This window comes from Salmo trutta, chromosome 10 (assembly GCF_901001165.1).
Source record: "Salmo trutta chromosome 10, fSalTru1.1, whole genome shotgun sequence".
Classification (NCBI taxonomy): Eukaryota; Metazoa; Chordata; class Actinopteri; order Salmoniformes; family Salmonidae; genus Salmo; species Salmo trutta.
Window position 1 is genome coordinate 29,798,979 of NC_042966.1, and position 16,651 is coordinate 29,815,629.

The 16,651-nt window shown below is 42.5% G+C and overlaps 1 protein-coding gene across 1 annotated transcript in view; it reads left to right on the top strand.

Moving 5' to 3' along the window:
• Positions 1-15,742, top strand: part of LOC115200820 (protein phosphatase 1 regulatory subunit 21-like) — a 26,119-nt gene extending 10,377 nt beyond the window's left edge. Inside the window, exons 8-19 of the mRNA XM_029763947.1 lie at positions 3-228; positions 515-651; positions 4,342-4,434; positions 4,689-4,816; positions 6,679-6,831; positions 7,091-7,183; positions 7,402-7,668; positions 8,857-8,892; positions 8,998-9,114; positions 11,581-11,679; positions 12,125-12,253; positions 13,158-15,742. Of these exons, the coding sequence (XP_029619807.1) occupies positions 3-228; positions 515-651; positions 4,342-4,434; positions 4,689-4,816; positions 6,679-6,831; positions 7,091-7,183; positions 7,402-7,668; positions 8,857-8,892; positions 8,998-9,114; positions 11,581-11,679; positions 12,125-12,253; positions 13,158-13,190 (1,511 nt within the window). The 3' untranslated portion in view covers positions 13,191-15,742. The remainder of the gene's footprint in view (positions 1-2; positions 229-514; positions 652-4,341; positions 4,435-4,688; positions 4,817-6,678; positions 6,832-7,090; positions 7,184-7,401; positions 7,669-8,856; positions 8,893-8,997; positions 9,115-11,580; positions 11,680-12,124; positions 12,254-13,157) is intronic.
• The last annotated feature ends 909 nt before the right edge of the window (positions 15,743-16,651 follow it).

A 16,651-nucleotide genomic window follows, 5' to 3' on the forward strand; every position in this document is an offset into this window, starting at 1 on the left:
AGGTAAGATGAACTCTCCTCCACAATCTTCTCCCCAGTTCTCCCAGTATCTACATGAGAATGCAGCCTATGTGCGCCCCCTGGAGGAAGGACTAGTGCAACTACACCAGAGCATCACAGAGGACACAGTAACAGTGCTGGAGACTGTGGGGAAACTCAAGGACTTTGCTGATCACTTCACCTCCTACACCCACTTTCTGCAGAAGATTCTACCATACCAGCTCAAAAGGTCAGTACTCATTACATTAGGTGTGTGTACTCTACGCATGTGTGTGTGTTGTCCCTATCCCCCTCTTCTTCTTCTCCCCAACCTGGAGGAAGAGTCTCTGTACCTGATCCCTCACCTCTAAGAGTGTGTGTGTGTGTGTCTCTATGGCTGCGTTTACACAGGCAGCCCAATTCTGATATTTTTTTTCTACTAATTGGTCTTTTGACCAATCACATCAGATAATTGGGCTGCCTGTGTAACTGCAGCCGATGTGTCTCACCCTCTCCTCCTCTCTTCTCCTCACCAGTCTGGAGGAAGAGTGCGGGACTCCTCTGTGTACCTCCTCTCTCACCTCGAAGAACCAGGAGCTGCAGAGTGACATGAAGAGAATCACTTCTTTGTTCGACAAACTACACAGCTACATCAGCCTATTGGCCTTACCTAGTGAGTTAACACATAGAGGAGAGGAGAGGGCTGACTGCGCCAAAATCAGTCCGCGCAAGAATAAAGCGTGAAGCTAACAAAGTGCTAACAAAGTACTAGCGAATTCCTGTAGTGGATGCTAACTAAATGCTAACAAGCACAAGCGAACATAAACTAAATGCAAGTACAGACAACCCAACTCATAAAGTTATACAAGTGTCTCAAGGCTACTCCGACTTTATCCAGGAGGGGATCGATCGTCTGCTGTAACCAAGAAGCTTGAACTTGCCCACTAACCACCTATAGCTAGCAAGTTAGCAAACCAAATGCATAGCTGGAGCCCTGAGCTGGAGAAAATGTATTTGGCATTTTAGATAGTTAACTTATGTTTATAAGATATTTAGTAGGGAATTTCAAGTGGAACTTGATCACCACTTGTGCTTCTCAACAGTGGACATCATATCACAAAACGTAAGTTTGAAACATCAGTTTGCTTCATGTGATCATGTGACTGGCTCAGTAGAATTTTTGTGAATGAAAAAGAAACAAAAATATTTGCGGGATGGTATTGAATATCATACAGTCGGTTTTTGAAAATACCCCGGTATACCGCTCAAGCCTAGAAGTGTGTCGAATTTTGTTAATTTGTTAAGCGAGGCTTATTTGGCAGAATATAAGTTGTTATGAATGTACTGATAAGAGGATGCACGCGGCATCCCAGCAACTTTGAGAAAAAATATTTTATATCGGGGTTGTGCATGTTCACATACATATCTGCCCTCTCATTGTCTAGAATGTTCCTGTCTCCTCCCGCCTGCCTTTGTGGACATTTATTCCCATCGGTAGAGCAGACGGTCAAATATCTTGTCAATGTTGTGCCTTCAGAAAGTATTCATGCCCCTTGACTTCTTCCACATTTTGTTGTTACAGCCTGAATTCAAAATGTATTAAATTGATTTTCTTTCCTCACCCATCTACACACAATACACCATAATTACAAAGTGAAGACATGTTTTTGCTAATTTATTGAAAATGAAATTCTGAAATATTTTCCGTAAGTATTCACACCACTGAGTCAATACATGTTATAATCTACTGTGGCAGTGATTACAACTGTGAGTCTTTCTGGGTAAGTCTCTTAAGAGCTTTGAACACCTGGATTGTCCAATGTTTGCCAATTTCTTTTTTTCAAAATTCTTCAAGCTGTCAAATTGGTTGTTGATCATTGCTAGATAACCATTTGCAAGTCTTGCCATAGATTTTCAATCAGATTTAAGAGAAATCTGTAACTCAGGAACATTCACGGTCTTCTTGGTAAGCAACTCCAGTGTAGATTTGGCCTTAAGTTTTAGGTTATTGTCCTTCTGAAAGGTGACTTAATCTCCCAGTGTCTTGTTGAAAGCAGACTGAATCAGGTTTTCCTCTAGGATTTTGCTTGTGCTTTGTTCCATTCCACTTATTTTTTTATCTTGGAAAAACTCCTCAGTCCTTAATGGTTACAAGCATATCCAATTACCCATATGATGCAGCCACCACAATGCTTAAAAATATGGAGAGTGGTGTGTTCAGGACATAAAGTGAATTGCTTTGCCACATTTTTTGCAGTATTACTTTAGTGCCTTGTTGCAAACAGGGTTCATGTTTTTGGAATATTTTTATTCTGTACAGGCTTCCTTCTTTTCACTCTGTCAATTAGGTTAGTATTGTGGAGTAACTACAATGTTGATCCATCCTCAGTTTTCTCCTATCAAAGCCATTATATTCTAACTTTTTTAAAGTCACCATTGCCTTGATGAAATTCCTGAGCGGTTTTCTTATTTTCCGGCAACTGAGTTCGGAAGGACACCTGTATCTTTCTAGTGACTTGGTGTATTGATACACCATCCAAAATGTAATTAATAATGTCACCATGCTCAAAGGGATATTACCCATCTACCAATAGGTGCCCTTCTTTGCAAGGCATTGGAAAACCTCCCTGGTCTGGTTGAATGTGTTTGAAATTCACTGCGGGACCTTACAGATAATTGTATGTGTGTGGTACAGAGGGGTAGTCATTAAAACAATCATGTTAAACACTGTTATTGCACACAGAGTGAATCCATGCAACTTATGTGACTTGTTAAGCACATTATTTTTGGCCATAACAGGAGTTGAGTACTTGACTCAAGACATTTCAGATTTACATTTTTTATTAATTTGTGAACATTTCCACTTATGGGGTATTATTGTGTGTAGGCCAGTGACAATCAAAATGTAATCCATTTTAAATTCAGGCTGTAACACAACAAAATGTTGTGAAAGTCAAGGGTTAGGAATACTTTCTGAAGGTACTGTAGATAATCTTTGATTAACAGCAGCCTACTGGCCTTACACTCAGTGTAACTCACTAGGTAAAAGTTGCACCCCTTTTTGCCCTCAGAACAGCCTCAATTCGTCGAGGCATGGAATCTACAAGGTGTCGAAAGCATTCCACAGGGATGCTGACCCATGTTGACTCCAATGCTTCCCACAGTTGTGTCAAGTTGGCTGGATGTCCTTTGGGTGGTGGTCCATTCTTGATACATACGAGAAACTGTTGAGTGTGAAAAACCCAGCAGTGTTCCAGTTCTTGACACACTGAAACCGGTGCACCTGGCACCTACTACCATACCCCGTTCAAAGGCACTTAAATCTTTCGTCTTCCCCATTCACCCTCTGAATGGCACACATACACAATCCAAGTCTCAATTGTCTCAAGCCTTAAAAATCCTAATTTAACCGGTCTCCTCCCCTTCATCTACACTGATTTTGAAGTGGATTGAACAAGAGACATAGGGATCATAGCTTTCACCTGGTCAGTCTATGATATGGAAAGAGTAATGTTTTGTACACTCAGTGTATCAGCCTACTGGCTTTACCTAGTGAGGAGAGAGAGAGAGACTGCTGCGCCACTCGGGAGTGATATATATATATATATATATATATATATATATATATATATATATATATATATATATATATATAATGGCATCGCAGTGCTAGAGGCGTCACTATAGATCCTGCTGTATCACAACCGGCTGTGATCGGGAGTCACAGGGTGGAACGCAATTGGCCCGGGGTCGTCCTGGTTAGGGGAGGGTTTGGCCGGGGTAGGCCATCATTGTAACTAAGAGTTTGTTCTTAACTGACCTGCCTAGTTTGTTCCTTTTTTTTTTTTTAACCCCTTTTTCTCCCCAATTTCGTGTTATCCAATTTGGTAGTTACAGTCCTGTCCCATTGCTGCAACTCTCGTACGGACTCGGGAGAGGTGAAGATCGAGAGCCATGCGTCCTCCGAGACACAACCCAGCCAAGCCTTACTGCTTCTTGACATGACGCCCGCTTAACCCGGAAGCCAGCCGCACCAATGTGTTGGAGGAAACACCATACACCTGGCGACCGTGTCAGTGTGCATTGCGCCCGGCCCGCCACAGGAGTCGCTAGTGCCTGATGGGACAGGAACAAACCCTGCCGACCAAACCCTCCCCTAACCCGGATGACGCTGGGCAAATTGGGCCGGCTGCGACAGAGCCTCCAGTCGAACCAGGATCTCTAGTGGCACAGCTAGCACTGCACCACTCGGGAGACTGACTTGCCTAGTTAAATAAAAAATAAATAAAAAATATCAGCTTACTGGCCTTACTAGTGAGTAGTGTGGGACTTGAGGAAAATCATGTGTGCAATTGTTTTCCAGGTGTTCAACAGGACTCCATGCCCCAGAGCAGTTCCTCTGCGGTCTTCACCCAGCTAGCTGCCTGTCTACACAGCCTTCACGATGCGGTCAAAGGTGAAACCTTTTTTTACTACAAAAGGTTATTTTGTCTGTGTTTTTGTAGACTAATGTTCAAGCCACTCTGTCCTTCCTCTGTGTTCTGTAGAGATGTCTAAGCTTAACTGTTATAAAGCAATATACCTGCAGGCTTCAAGTAAAATGGAACCAATAACAGTGTAAGCCCCCTGTGCCATCCTTTAACTGTTGGTCTCCTTCCTGTGTGTGGAGATTATTTTGTATGTATAAGCTAAGTCCCTCTGTCTCTACAGAGATGTCTACTCATTACAGCCAGAAGGCCAGTCTGGAACAGGAGTTGTCTACAGTCACTCAGAAGCTCCGCACCACTAATGAGTGTCTGCTGGCTTCCCTGGGCTCCCTCACCAGCAGCACCGGCAAGGTAGGACCATTTACCGCTACAGAAACACTGGGTATGTATTAGTGATGGGGGGGAAAAAATAGATGCAGTTACATATCACAATATTCATTTGGGATGATATTCTATCAATTCGGCTGTCTATTTAAAAACAATTCATCCCATAGCTTGTTCTCCATCTTCTTTCTAAATAGTGAGCCAACATGTTTTCAGCACTTATTTCCATGACTGATCAAAACACATTTTCTCTGGTCTCTGCAGCAGACGTATAATGAGCAATATGTTTTGAACATCAAATCGCAATACATATTGTATCGGCACCTAAGTATGGTGATAATATCGTTTCGGGAGTTCCCTGGCAATTCCTGGCCCTATCTGTTACCACAACATCTGTGTCTAAATGGAGACAACAGGCCCCAACAAACAAGCACACTGACAAGAGCCGCTGTTGTTTTGGTTGGCACTCTCACATTAGCACAGTTTCATAGGTTGGGTAACATGAAGAAATATTGATAGATTTTTGTCAGTAAAAAATAAGACAATTTTTTTTTTTTTTTTTTAGTTCCCGGGAATAGTCAATGACATCGGACTTATTTCCATTGTGGTCCCTATTTTTGCTGTTTTCTTTACATGTGATGAGTTTAAGCAATAGTAGCAACTGCCTTGGTATCTAGCTCATCGACCGTGAGGATTGGTCGTTTACAATACATGACCACTAATAAGAAGGGAGGGCTTAGTTGGGGCAGGAGGGATTTTTTTCACAGATCCGCACCATGTCAGAGCATTACAGCTGTGTACCCCAGATAAAAGGGGTGGGGGCTTTGAAACTGAGACGGTACAGTGAGTGGATACATTTGTACTATACATATGAGAGCCTTGCAGGAAGGGAAACCACAGTCGTACCAACTGATTGTATGTAGAGGACGTAGAAATGTTACTGTTATAACTAATAACCATACTGCTTATTTTTTTGGTATTATAGTTATAATAGTAAAGAGGCATGTTTTTAGTCTCTACTTTTGCCTGGCTGATGAATGCACCAGACACAGACCGACTGTTTGTTTGAGGTATGAGAGATGGACTGCTGTTCTATGTTGTTGTGGAGGAACGGGGATGGAATGCTCTGGGCTGGCTGGTTGCAGAGTTCCAGAGTTCTGAAGGAAGGATGTTTACTATGAGGTGATCTGAGTGGGCGAGTTGTTTTGAATGGCCCGGTGCCCTAGGTGGGTGGAGACTTCACTTAAGGAACAATGGAATGGTCTAAAATGTGCAAACTCCGCCCGCCCGGGCCACCGGACCACGTTAAAAAAAGTAAAAAGGAACTCTGTTAACAGTCGTGGGAGTGTAAAAAAACAACAACAAAAAAAACAAGGAGGAGCAAGGCACTCGTCAGATAATTAAAAGTTGTAGTGGGAGTGTGTATTAGAAATCTGTCTGTATTCTGTCAATCCCTCCCACTGACCTACTTAAAGGAACAGTGACGTAGTTGTGTAGGATAAGTGTGTGTAGGAAAGTTTGACTTGGTGTTGTGGGTTTGTTTAAGTGTGTGTGTAGGGAAGTAATCATGACAAAAGATTTTATAAACTCCTTTCACATTAGTTAGTTTATTTAATTGCACCTGTTTCACCCTCATATTGAAGCGTATACACCATTGATAGATTGGAAATGTATATTCTGTAACATTGTTGCACCGTGATATTGAAATAGCGGTGTGGACTACAACATATAGGCCTAGAAGACCATGTATAAGGCTCACCAATACTGTTTATAACAAGACATTATAAAAGCTTATACTTCCTTAAAACAAATGATAAAGAATTAGTGTCTATACCTGGATGATAAGTCTTACCATAATATTCATTCTGTACTTTTTTTTTCTTCAACAGATTGCGACATTCTTCAGCAACAACCTGGATTTCTTCACGTCTTCGACAGGTTACAGTCCAAGAGGGGGGGCCGGGTCACTCAACCCCCTGCAGGCAGAGAGCATGCTGGGTAACAAGAAGAAGGCTTCTGACTACATGCATGCCATCAGAAAGGTCAGTAGCTTTCCTCCGCTTTGCTGGTCATGTCACCATCACAGACCTGGGTTAAAATACTATTTAAACATCATTCAGCTGTGTTCAATTAAGCTTGCCTAGCAAAATAGAACCAATAAAATAGTCTTAAGTGTAAATCCTGCCCCGTCTGGCACGCCAATCCAGGCTGCCTAATGCAAACAGTGGAACATCCCCTTAACAACGATGTTGTGGTTCAGTATAACAGTGTGTATTTGACTCCTGTCTGTTGTGTATCCAGCCCAGACCAGAGTCCGTTCCATACAGAGAGGCCCTGTTGCACCGCCGTGTTCTAACTAGCTCTACAGAGAGCAGAGAGGGACTCACACAACAGGTATTGTTTGTATTTCCACACTCCTCTCTTCCCTTCTACCCTCCAGTCTCTCAGGACACACGTCTGACTCTTTATAATGCTCAAGGTAACCCATTTGGTTACTGACTAGGTAAGTGTGTTAGAGAAGTATAGTCCTCTTACCAACTCGCTCCTCTCCTCACTGTGTCATTTCCTCCACATCTCCATTTCCCTCGGTGTCCTCTCCTCTATCACCCCAGGTGGTGGCGAGCCAGGAGAAGATTGCTCGTCTGGAGCAGGAGAAGGAGCACTGGTTGCTGGAGGCCCAGCTGGGCAGGGTGAGGTTGGAGAAGGAGAGCCAACGCATCCAGGACCTGGAGACACAGCTCTCCTTTGCCCTGGGAGGAGGAGGCAGCCCAGCCCACTCCCTGGGCCAGGCCCCGGGCAGCCCAGCCCTCACCAGCCTGGAGGACGGAGAGGGGGAGGAGAGAGGAGCAGGGAAGGAGGCTATGCTAAGCAACAGTCTGGTAGATGCATCTTCACTCTTGTTTTTTCTTTACGGTTGCAAGAATCCTCAAAGGGATTTCAGGAAAACTGGTAACTTTTGGAAACTTTCTGGAATTTTGCGACCTTATTTTTCTTCAACAGTGATTGAATTGGTCTTCATCCTCATGCTTAACAATACTACTTTGCAGTTGTGTGAGACTGGCATGATGTGAAATTAAATCTAGGGACATCATTCCTCCCTTTGCAACCCTCCCCTTTCCCACGAAATGAGTCACACACCTCGTGGGAGCAGCCGTAACATGCGTTTCAGTGTTTTGGCTTCAGTGAAGGCGGTTGTGTTATCAGTGTCTGGTTAAGTTCCAATTATCTCTCCTCCAAAGTGTGCACTTGTTCATTTCTCTTCACTGATTTGAAAGTAAATGATGGGTATAAGGAATATGCTGGAACTCCCTCTAGCCTATGCCTCCACAAATTCAATGCTTTTAAAAAAGTATTGTTTTAAACCTTTATTTAACTAGGCAAGTCAGTTATGAACAAATTCTTATTTACAATGACAGCCTACCCCAGACGACGCTGGGCCAATTGTGCACCCCCCGATGGACTCCCACTCATGGCCGGTTGTGATACAGCCTGGAATCGAACCAGGTTCTGTAGTGACGCCTCTATCACTGAGATGCAGTGCCTTAGACCGCTGTGCCACTCTGGAGCCCTAGTAGTGAACGAGAGTACACTTCAGGAGAAAATAAATATTATTGGGAGGCACCAGCTTCCTTGTTTCATAATTCCTGTATTTTAATAGCGTACTCAAGGTCCAGGATACACGCACTTAATCTGGTCCCAGATCTATTTGTATTGTCCTATTGTAATTGTCAAGACCGCACAAGCAGATCTGGGACCAAGCTAGCACCATGCTAGTCACGGTTGTCATTAACAACCAACTAAACTCTTCATTCACAGGCTTCTATAAATGTAATTCTTTGCAGGTTCCAGTTGCAGATACCATTAGGGGCCTGTAGTGCTTTATTGTATTTCAGTGGGTTTTATTAGCCTGGGCCCAGATCTGTTTGTGCTGTATAGCCAAAAATGACCATAGCAGTTGGCAACATGACAGAAACTGATCTGGGACCAGGCTTGGTTACATTTTATAGCGTTCTCAATTCTCATAGGGAGTGAGGATCTAACTGTGTTTGTGTTTTTCATCTCATCAGGTTGGCATGTTAACCACAACTCCTACCAACGAGGAAGTAAGTTTGTCTTGTTCTTCTTGACCCAACTATTCCTAGTGTAATTACAACACAGGTATAAGAGCAATTTCATGTCAAGTTGTTGTCCTCTCTGTGTGCTTACAGGTGGGAGACGAGGAGTCCAGAGAACAGCTGATTAAGACCCACTACATGGCCAGAGTAGGAGAGCTCACCACACAGCTACAGGTCTCTGACAGCAAGGCAGTTAACTTCCACGCTGAGGTGAGATACTGGATCTACTTCCCATTCATAAACGCAGAACTATTATTTCCTATTGAATGTAAAAGGATGTGTAGCTCTTTTGTTGGTGGATACTGGGGAGAGATATGGGGAACAAAGTCACATGTGCGCTCAATTTAGACACTGCTATACAGAAGACTAACTTACTAGTTGTACAGTCACTCAACAATTTCCCCTCACGTCTTCCTTCCTCTAATACATAGTGTATTCAGACCCCTTGACTTTTTTAAGTTACAGCCTTATTCTAAAATAAATCTACACACAATACCTCATAATGACAAAGAAAAAACAAGTTTATATATATATATTTATTTTTTTCCCCCTGTTTTTTTTATATATATCACATTTAAGTAACTATTCAGACCCTTTACTTAGTACTTTGTTGAAGCACCTTTGGCAGCGATTACAGCCTTGCGTCTTCTTTGGTATGATGCTACAAACTAAGCACACCTGTATTTGGAGAGTTTCTCCCATTCTTCTCTGCAGATCCTCTCAAGCTTTCAGGTTGGATGGGGAGCATTGCTGCACAGATATTTTCAGGTCTCTCCAGAGATGTTCAAGTCCGGGGTCTGGCTGGGCCACTCAAGGACATTCAGAGACTTGTCCCGAAGCCATTCCTGCATTGTCTTGTCTGTGTACTTAGGGTCGTTGGTCTGTTGGAAGGTGAGCCTTCGCCCCAGTCTGAGGTCCTGAAAGCTCTGGAGCAGGTTTTCAAGGATCTCTGTACTTTGCTCCGTTCATCTTTTCCTCGATTCTGACTAGTCTCCCAGTCCCTGCCTCTGAAAAACAATCCCACAGCATGATGCTGCCACCACCATGCTTCACCGTATGGATGGTGCCAGGTTTCCTCCAGATGTGATGCTTGGCATTCAGCCCAAAGAGTTAAATCTCAGTTTCATCATACCAGAGAATCTTCTTTCTCATGGTCTGAGAGTCTCTAGGTGCCTTTTGGCAAACTCATAGTGGGCTGTCATGTGCATTTTTTTACTGAGGAGTGGCTTCCGTCTGGCCACTCTACCATAAAGGCCTGATTGGTGGAATGCTGCAGAGATGGTTGTCCTTCTGGAAGGTTCTCCCATCTCAACAGAGGAACTCTAGAGCTCTGTCAGAGTGACCATCAGGTTCTTGGTCACCTCCCTGACCAAGGCCCTTCTCCCCCGATTGCTCAGTTTGGCCGGGTGGCCAGCTCTAGGAAGAGTCTTGGTGGTTCCAAACCTCTTCCGTTTAAGAATGATGGATGGTAATGTGTTATTGGGGACCTTCAATGCTGCAGAAATGTTTCGGTACCCTTCCCCAGATCTGTGCCTCGACACAATCCTGTCTCGGAGCTCTACAGACAATTCCTTCGACCTCATGGCTTGGTTTTTGCTCTGACGTGCACTGTCAACTGTGGGACCTTATATAGACAGGTGTGTGCCTTTCTAAATCATGTCCAATCAATTGAATTTACCACAGGTGGACTCCAATCAAGTTGTAGAACCATCTCAAGGATGATCAATGGAAACAGGATGCACCTGAGCTGAATACTTATGTATTTCTGTTTATTTTTAATACATTTGCAAACATTTCTAAAAACCAGTTTTTGCTTTGTAATTATGGGGTATTGTGTGTAGATTACTGAGGATTTTAAAAAATGTAATCCATTTTAGAATAAGGCTGTAACGTAACAAAAAGTCGAGGGGTCTGAATACTTTCAGAAGGCACTGTACATGTATATGTTCCTGCTGCTATTTTGGTAACCTACATCAGTCCTATACGTCTTGTTCCAAGGGAAATGGAAACGGCAACAGTTGACTATACTGTGGTCATACCTTGTTTCCCTAAGGAGGAAATTTCCCCTTTTGTTTTTTTCTCTTCCTCTTTCGGTTCTCTCGATCCGCTCTTTCTATTCCATCCTGTATTTCCAGCTGGACGGACACAGGTGTGCTCACAGAGAAATCATTACATTTTTACACTGGTGTGCACTGTTCCAGAACTACACTAGTGTATATATATATATATATATATATATATATATATATTTTAGTTGTCTAATCTAGAATAGTTACTCTTTTTTTATATATATATACATGCATCTACATTGGCATGAAATTAGCATAACAACTTTAGTTAGCCAAATCTAAAGATAGCCATGTGACGTTAGTATGTAGTATTGACTTACTGCCACATGTCAACCCTCCGTGCCATGCATCACAGCAGTATGATTCCTCCTGACAGATGGGGAACTGGAAGTAGTGACTTAGAATCTCCCTCACAAAGTCACACTTTACTGTAGCAGAGTCCGTTCAGTTCAAACCCAGACATCATGTAGGCCTATATTTAAATAGTTTTAGTGAAGAGCATCCCATGTTGTGACTTCCCATTAGTTGAAGTGATCATCTGTAGATATGTTAGATTTTGTAGGTTTGTTTATTCTCTATCTCCTGTGTTGTAACTTCCCACCCTCAGTGTCGAGCCCTGGCCAAGCGTCTGGCTATCGCAGAGAAGTCACGGGAGACTCTGACGGAGGAGGTCAAACTGGCCAATCAGAACATCACACGTCTCCAGGTAAACAACAACATCTGTTGTCTAACTGCCTGACTGAAAGAAACCAGCATATCCCAGATCCAATCAGCTTTATATTTGTTTGTATTTGTTCTGACATTTTTTTGCTTTAAGTAGGATTTAGAAAGTAGGATTCCCATGTATTCAGTAAACATGGCAAATTAACTTTAACCTTGAACAAATAAAAATGGTCATCTTCATATTCATTTCCAGCACCACATCAACATGTGAAAATTGTGCGTTTCGGAGTAAAAAAGAGGACGATAGTTGGTTGTCATTTTCCTCTATTTTTTTACTACAAAACAGACGTGTCATTTTCACATATGTTGATGTTTGGGTGGTGCTGGAGATTATGAATATAAAGTTGGGCATTTTTTAAATATATTTTTTTAAGTCCTTTAAATAAACATTGGCTCTACCTAGCCACAACATGTTCCTTGTCTTTCAGGATGAACTGGCCACGACCAAGAGGAGTTACAAGGAACAGCTCAGTATGATGAGCGACCACCTGTGCAGCATGAACGAGACTCTCAGCAAACAGAGAGAGGAGATCGACACACTCAAACTGGGCAGCAAAGTATAGAGTCCCCTCACACATTCCTCACTTCCTACATACTCTGTCGACTGCTACTATATTGATGAGGTCTCTCTTGCAAAACAGATTTTATCTCATTGAGACTAACCTTGATAAGTTAAGGTTCAATAAAACATTTCACTCACTGGCCCACACAACAAGAGAAGCAGTACTAGGTCAGGTTATGCTGATATAGACATAACCCAGTAACAAACTACTATCCATTCTGAGGGGAGCTGGGATGTGCCAGTGGGGGATAAGGGGGGGCACAGCAGGGTCTGATGGGGGGGGCACAGCAGGGTCTGATGGGGGGCGGGGGGCACAGCAGGGTCTGATGGGGGGGGGGGGGGGGCACAGAAGGGTCTAATAGGAAAAGCACCTGCTGGAGTCAGAGGCTGACATCTGAGAAATTCATTACTGTTTGGCTGGGCTGTTGAAGTCGAGGGAGAGGCCTTCTGTTAAAACCCACTTCTCTTAAAACACTTCTGAGATGAGGTGTGTGTGTATACGTTCTGAGGGTATGGATTTCATCAACCCAAGCTATTGTGTGTGAATGGCAACACTTGGCAGCCACCACAAGCCTTTTCAACCTGAATACAATCCAAGTGTAAAGAAATAAACTGATGACATGATTAGCTGTGAGTGAAACTCTAGAATGGAACTAACAATATTTCAAAGTCAAGACACATTCATGTGGTTTCTTTCATGAGTGGTCACATACTAACACCACAATCGTATTCAAAAAATGCAATTCCGATCTCCAGATTACAGTACCAAAACAGAAGTGTTGATACTAGGACTAGCGCTCCTGCTTTTGCGTTATCACTTTAATTTTAATTCAAAAATGCATTGTGAGTCTTGGTTTACCATGTGTTATATGTAACTTAACCCCTCCTGCCTTTTCCAGGGAAACTCCAAACTCCTGAAGAAGAGTCGGTAGGAAAGTCTGTTGGGAAACTTGCTCCATTTTGGATCGGCAGAGCACCCTGGACTGTGCTTTACTATGGGACAACCCAACCACTACAGTCCTGTCAGCTCCCAGCACCCCAAGATGGAGGACCCTGTTAACTTCTCCTCTATCAGAGGGTGGGCTATTGGGGGTGTCTCTGATACCACTCTGCTTAACCAGAAATAAGCAGTTTATCTAATGTGTATTTCTGATTGACACAGATAATGACTTGTGTAAAGTGCTTCCTAACGTGTGATGGAGGGCAGACTGACAACTGCTTGACCATTTGACCTTTGGTTTGAGGGAAGTAGAGGAAAGATTAAGGAAAAAAAATAAAAAATCCTAGTGAGGTCATGGATGCTCACTAAAGTCAGGGAATGAAGACCACCAGGCCCTCATGGTTACTGTGTCTTTCTCTCTCTCCTATCTCTGCTAAGCGTAGGAATGACAGACATTTCTATTAAGTGGGAAGAGGAGATCATACATGATTGGGGCGACAGCGTAGCCTAGTGGTTAGAGCGTTGGACTAGTAACTGAAAGGTTGCAAGTTTGAATCCCCGAGCTGACAAGGTACAAATCTATCGTTCTGCCCCTGAACAAGGCAGTTAACCCACTGTTCCTAGGCCGTCATTTAAAATAAGAATTTTTTCTTAACTGACTTGCCTAGTTAAATAAAGGTAAAATAAAATTTGAGCAAGTGAGAATGTGTTTGCGTGCCTGACTGACTGTGGGTTTTCATTATGTAAGAGAATGTCTGTCTGATACTGTGACTCTTGACTTTCGTGCCAGGCTTTGAGTGGAACAGAAAATAATTTAATCTTTCCATGTTTTATTAGATGGTTTTTAGTTTCAGTGAGAGAGAATCTGTGCAAATGTTGTGATTTGTGAGGGACTGTTATGTTTACCACAGTCTTCTGTTTGAAGAAGGGCTGCCCCAGATTAAATCAAGGAATGAGTGACCAATTAATTAGACACACACTAGCCTCTGACGCCCAGGCTTCGCGCTTAACCGAAAGCCTGAAACAGACACACACACATTCCCTTAACTAGATATCCCATCTATCCTCTAGAACGGATGGAAGAATCCATACACTCATGTAGCATTGATGACCTTACTAGCCAGAGGGTGGAGATAGCCCTTGTCTATGTCCCAATGGCAGACTAATTCCATATTTAGTGCAATTGCTTTGGTAAAAAAGTAGTGCACTATATAGGGAATAGTGTGCCATTTTGGAAGTCGTCCAGGGGTGTATTCCGTGAGGTGAAACGTAAAGAATGTGACGATGCAGATAGAAATGAAGTGACATACAATAGATCTGTCTCGATTCCCCAATCAGTTCTAACATGACAGAACTGTTCTATGTGATATTGCTATCTGAACTAAACGTTCTGTAATGTTGCGCTGTTCTGAACTAGGCCTAAGGTAGAGTTCAGAGTTCATAAAATGGTGACCGTTTGTGATGTTTCTGTAGTGTGGATGTGCACTGAGGAGAACTATGTCTGCATCCCAAATGGCACCCTATTCCCGAATAGTGCGTTACTTTTAAACAGAGCCCTATGGACCCTGGTCAAAAGTAGTGCACTATATAGGGAATAATGTGGTGCCATTTGGGACATAGTATGTGTAGCACCACAGTCTCCAAACCCATGTTATGTATTGATGAAAAAGGGTTGTGAATATAATACTCCTTTTGAATCATTCAATGTACATTTATTGTATTGTGTACTTTTTAAAAGTAATATACTAGAAAACAAAGGCATTCATTCTACGGTTTCAAATGTCTAATTTCCATGATGACCAAATGAAATGACTGGTTAATGATCAATGAAAAAGATAAGAAACATCAAGGTAATCAATCACTCACCGGCATTTATTTTTTGATTATTGGGTTTGAGATATTTGGAAATATGTCTATTGAAAGGCAATACACACGCAGAAAGGTCCACTCTCTTGGAACTCGTGAGACTGTATCACTGTTTGTGTACGGCGCTTTACAATTGTATTATCGGCATGTTGGCAAGCTAGTCAACCCCTTGTCTGGAAATGTGTAATGACTTCTCTAAACTGTTTACAATTAACAGCAAGATCGTGTTCATTGGGGTACACTGTAGCAAAACTTTTAGCAATGGAAAATGCTGTTTCACCCAGTTTTGGAACATTTTCTTCCATTTTGTACCTACTTAACACACTTCTGGACTCTTCTTGCTTGTGTGTTCTAGTGAGATTTTATATATATATATATATATATATATATATATAGTGGCAAATAAAACAATTTTATCCTGTGGACGGTTTAGACCGAAAATTGGTTTTGACGAGTTTGGATGCTTCTGACAGGTTTTGACTGGTTCTTACGTGTTCAGTTAAGCCACCAGGTTAACCAATAACAAGATCTCTATTATATCTGCCAGTGGATCTATTAAATGATGAGAATTCAAGAGGTTTGCCAACATGCCCTTCACTACTGAAACTTGTAAAACAATGTAATCTGACTGACCAACAGATTGCACATAAGAAATGAATAATAAAGAGCTCAATATAATTTTGTGTGTTAGTACTACTAGTACATTGATGACGTACCACAGAGTTGAAAACTTCAGAATTTTTCAGGATATGTTGACAAGCTACTGTAGATTTATGAAGTTAACTTCCAATGTTATATGGCAAACAAACTTGTTAACTATGTCCAAAATGTTCCCAATCCCAAAGAATTCAGGCAACACTAGCAGCAATAATCAAACACTCTTTCACTCATACACAAGCACATTTCAAAAGCCACTCGCACATCTGAGCTATTTTTGTTGCAGGTGCATGGTTGAATAATATGAGAAAAAAGAAGAAACCTGCACACTGATCTTGCTAGTATCACTGCTCTTTAATAAGCTTTACCTATCGGCCTCAAGGCTCTCGTCAGAGCTTTTGCAACCACTCATACACTACCACCCATTTACTCACCCATAATAATAGTTGGCAGTTCCAGGATGATGGACCTTACAGACTTCTGTTGCCAGCTGCACTGTTACTTCTTCAGCAAAGAACAGGATAAACCCTGATCACATTCGTGTTGTCAGTCTGCCCTTGGCCCACTGTGACTGGGTGTTCTCATCCAAATACTCCTCGCTCTGTCCTCTCCATCTCTTACTAAATGTTCTCATCCAATTACTACTTCTCTTTTCTCTCTGTGACTGAATGTTCTCATCCAACAACTAGGGAAAGGGGGATACCTAGTCAGTTGTCCAACTGAATGTATTCAACTGAAACGTATTCAACTTCCGCATTTAACCCAACCCCTCAATCAGAGAGGTGCGGGGGCCTGCCTTAATCGACATCCATGTCTTCGGCGCCCGGGGAACAGTGGGTTAACTGCCTTGCTCAGGGGCTTAACTACATATTTTTTCCTTGTCAGCTCGGGGATTCGATCCAGCAACCTTTCGGTTACTGGCCCACCACT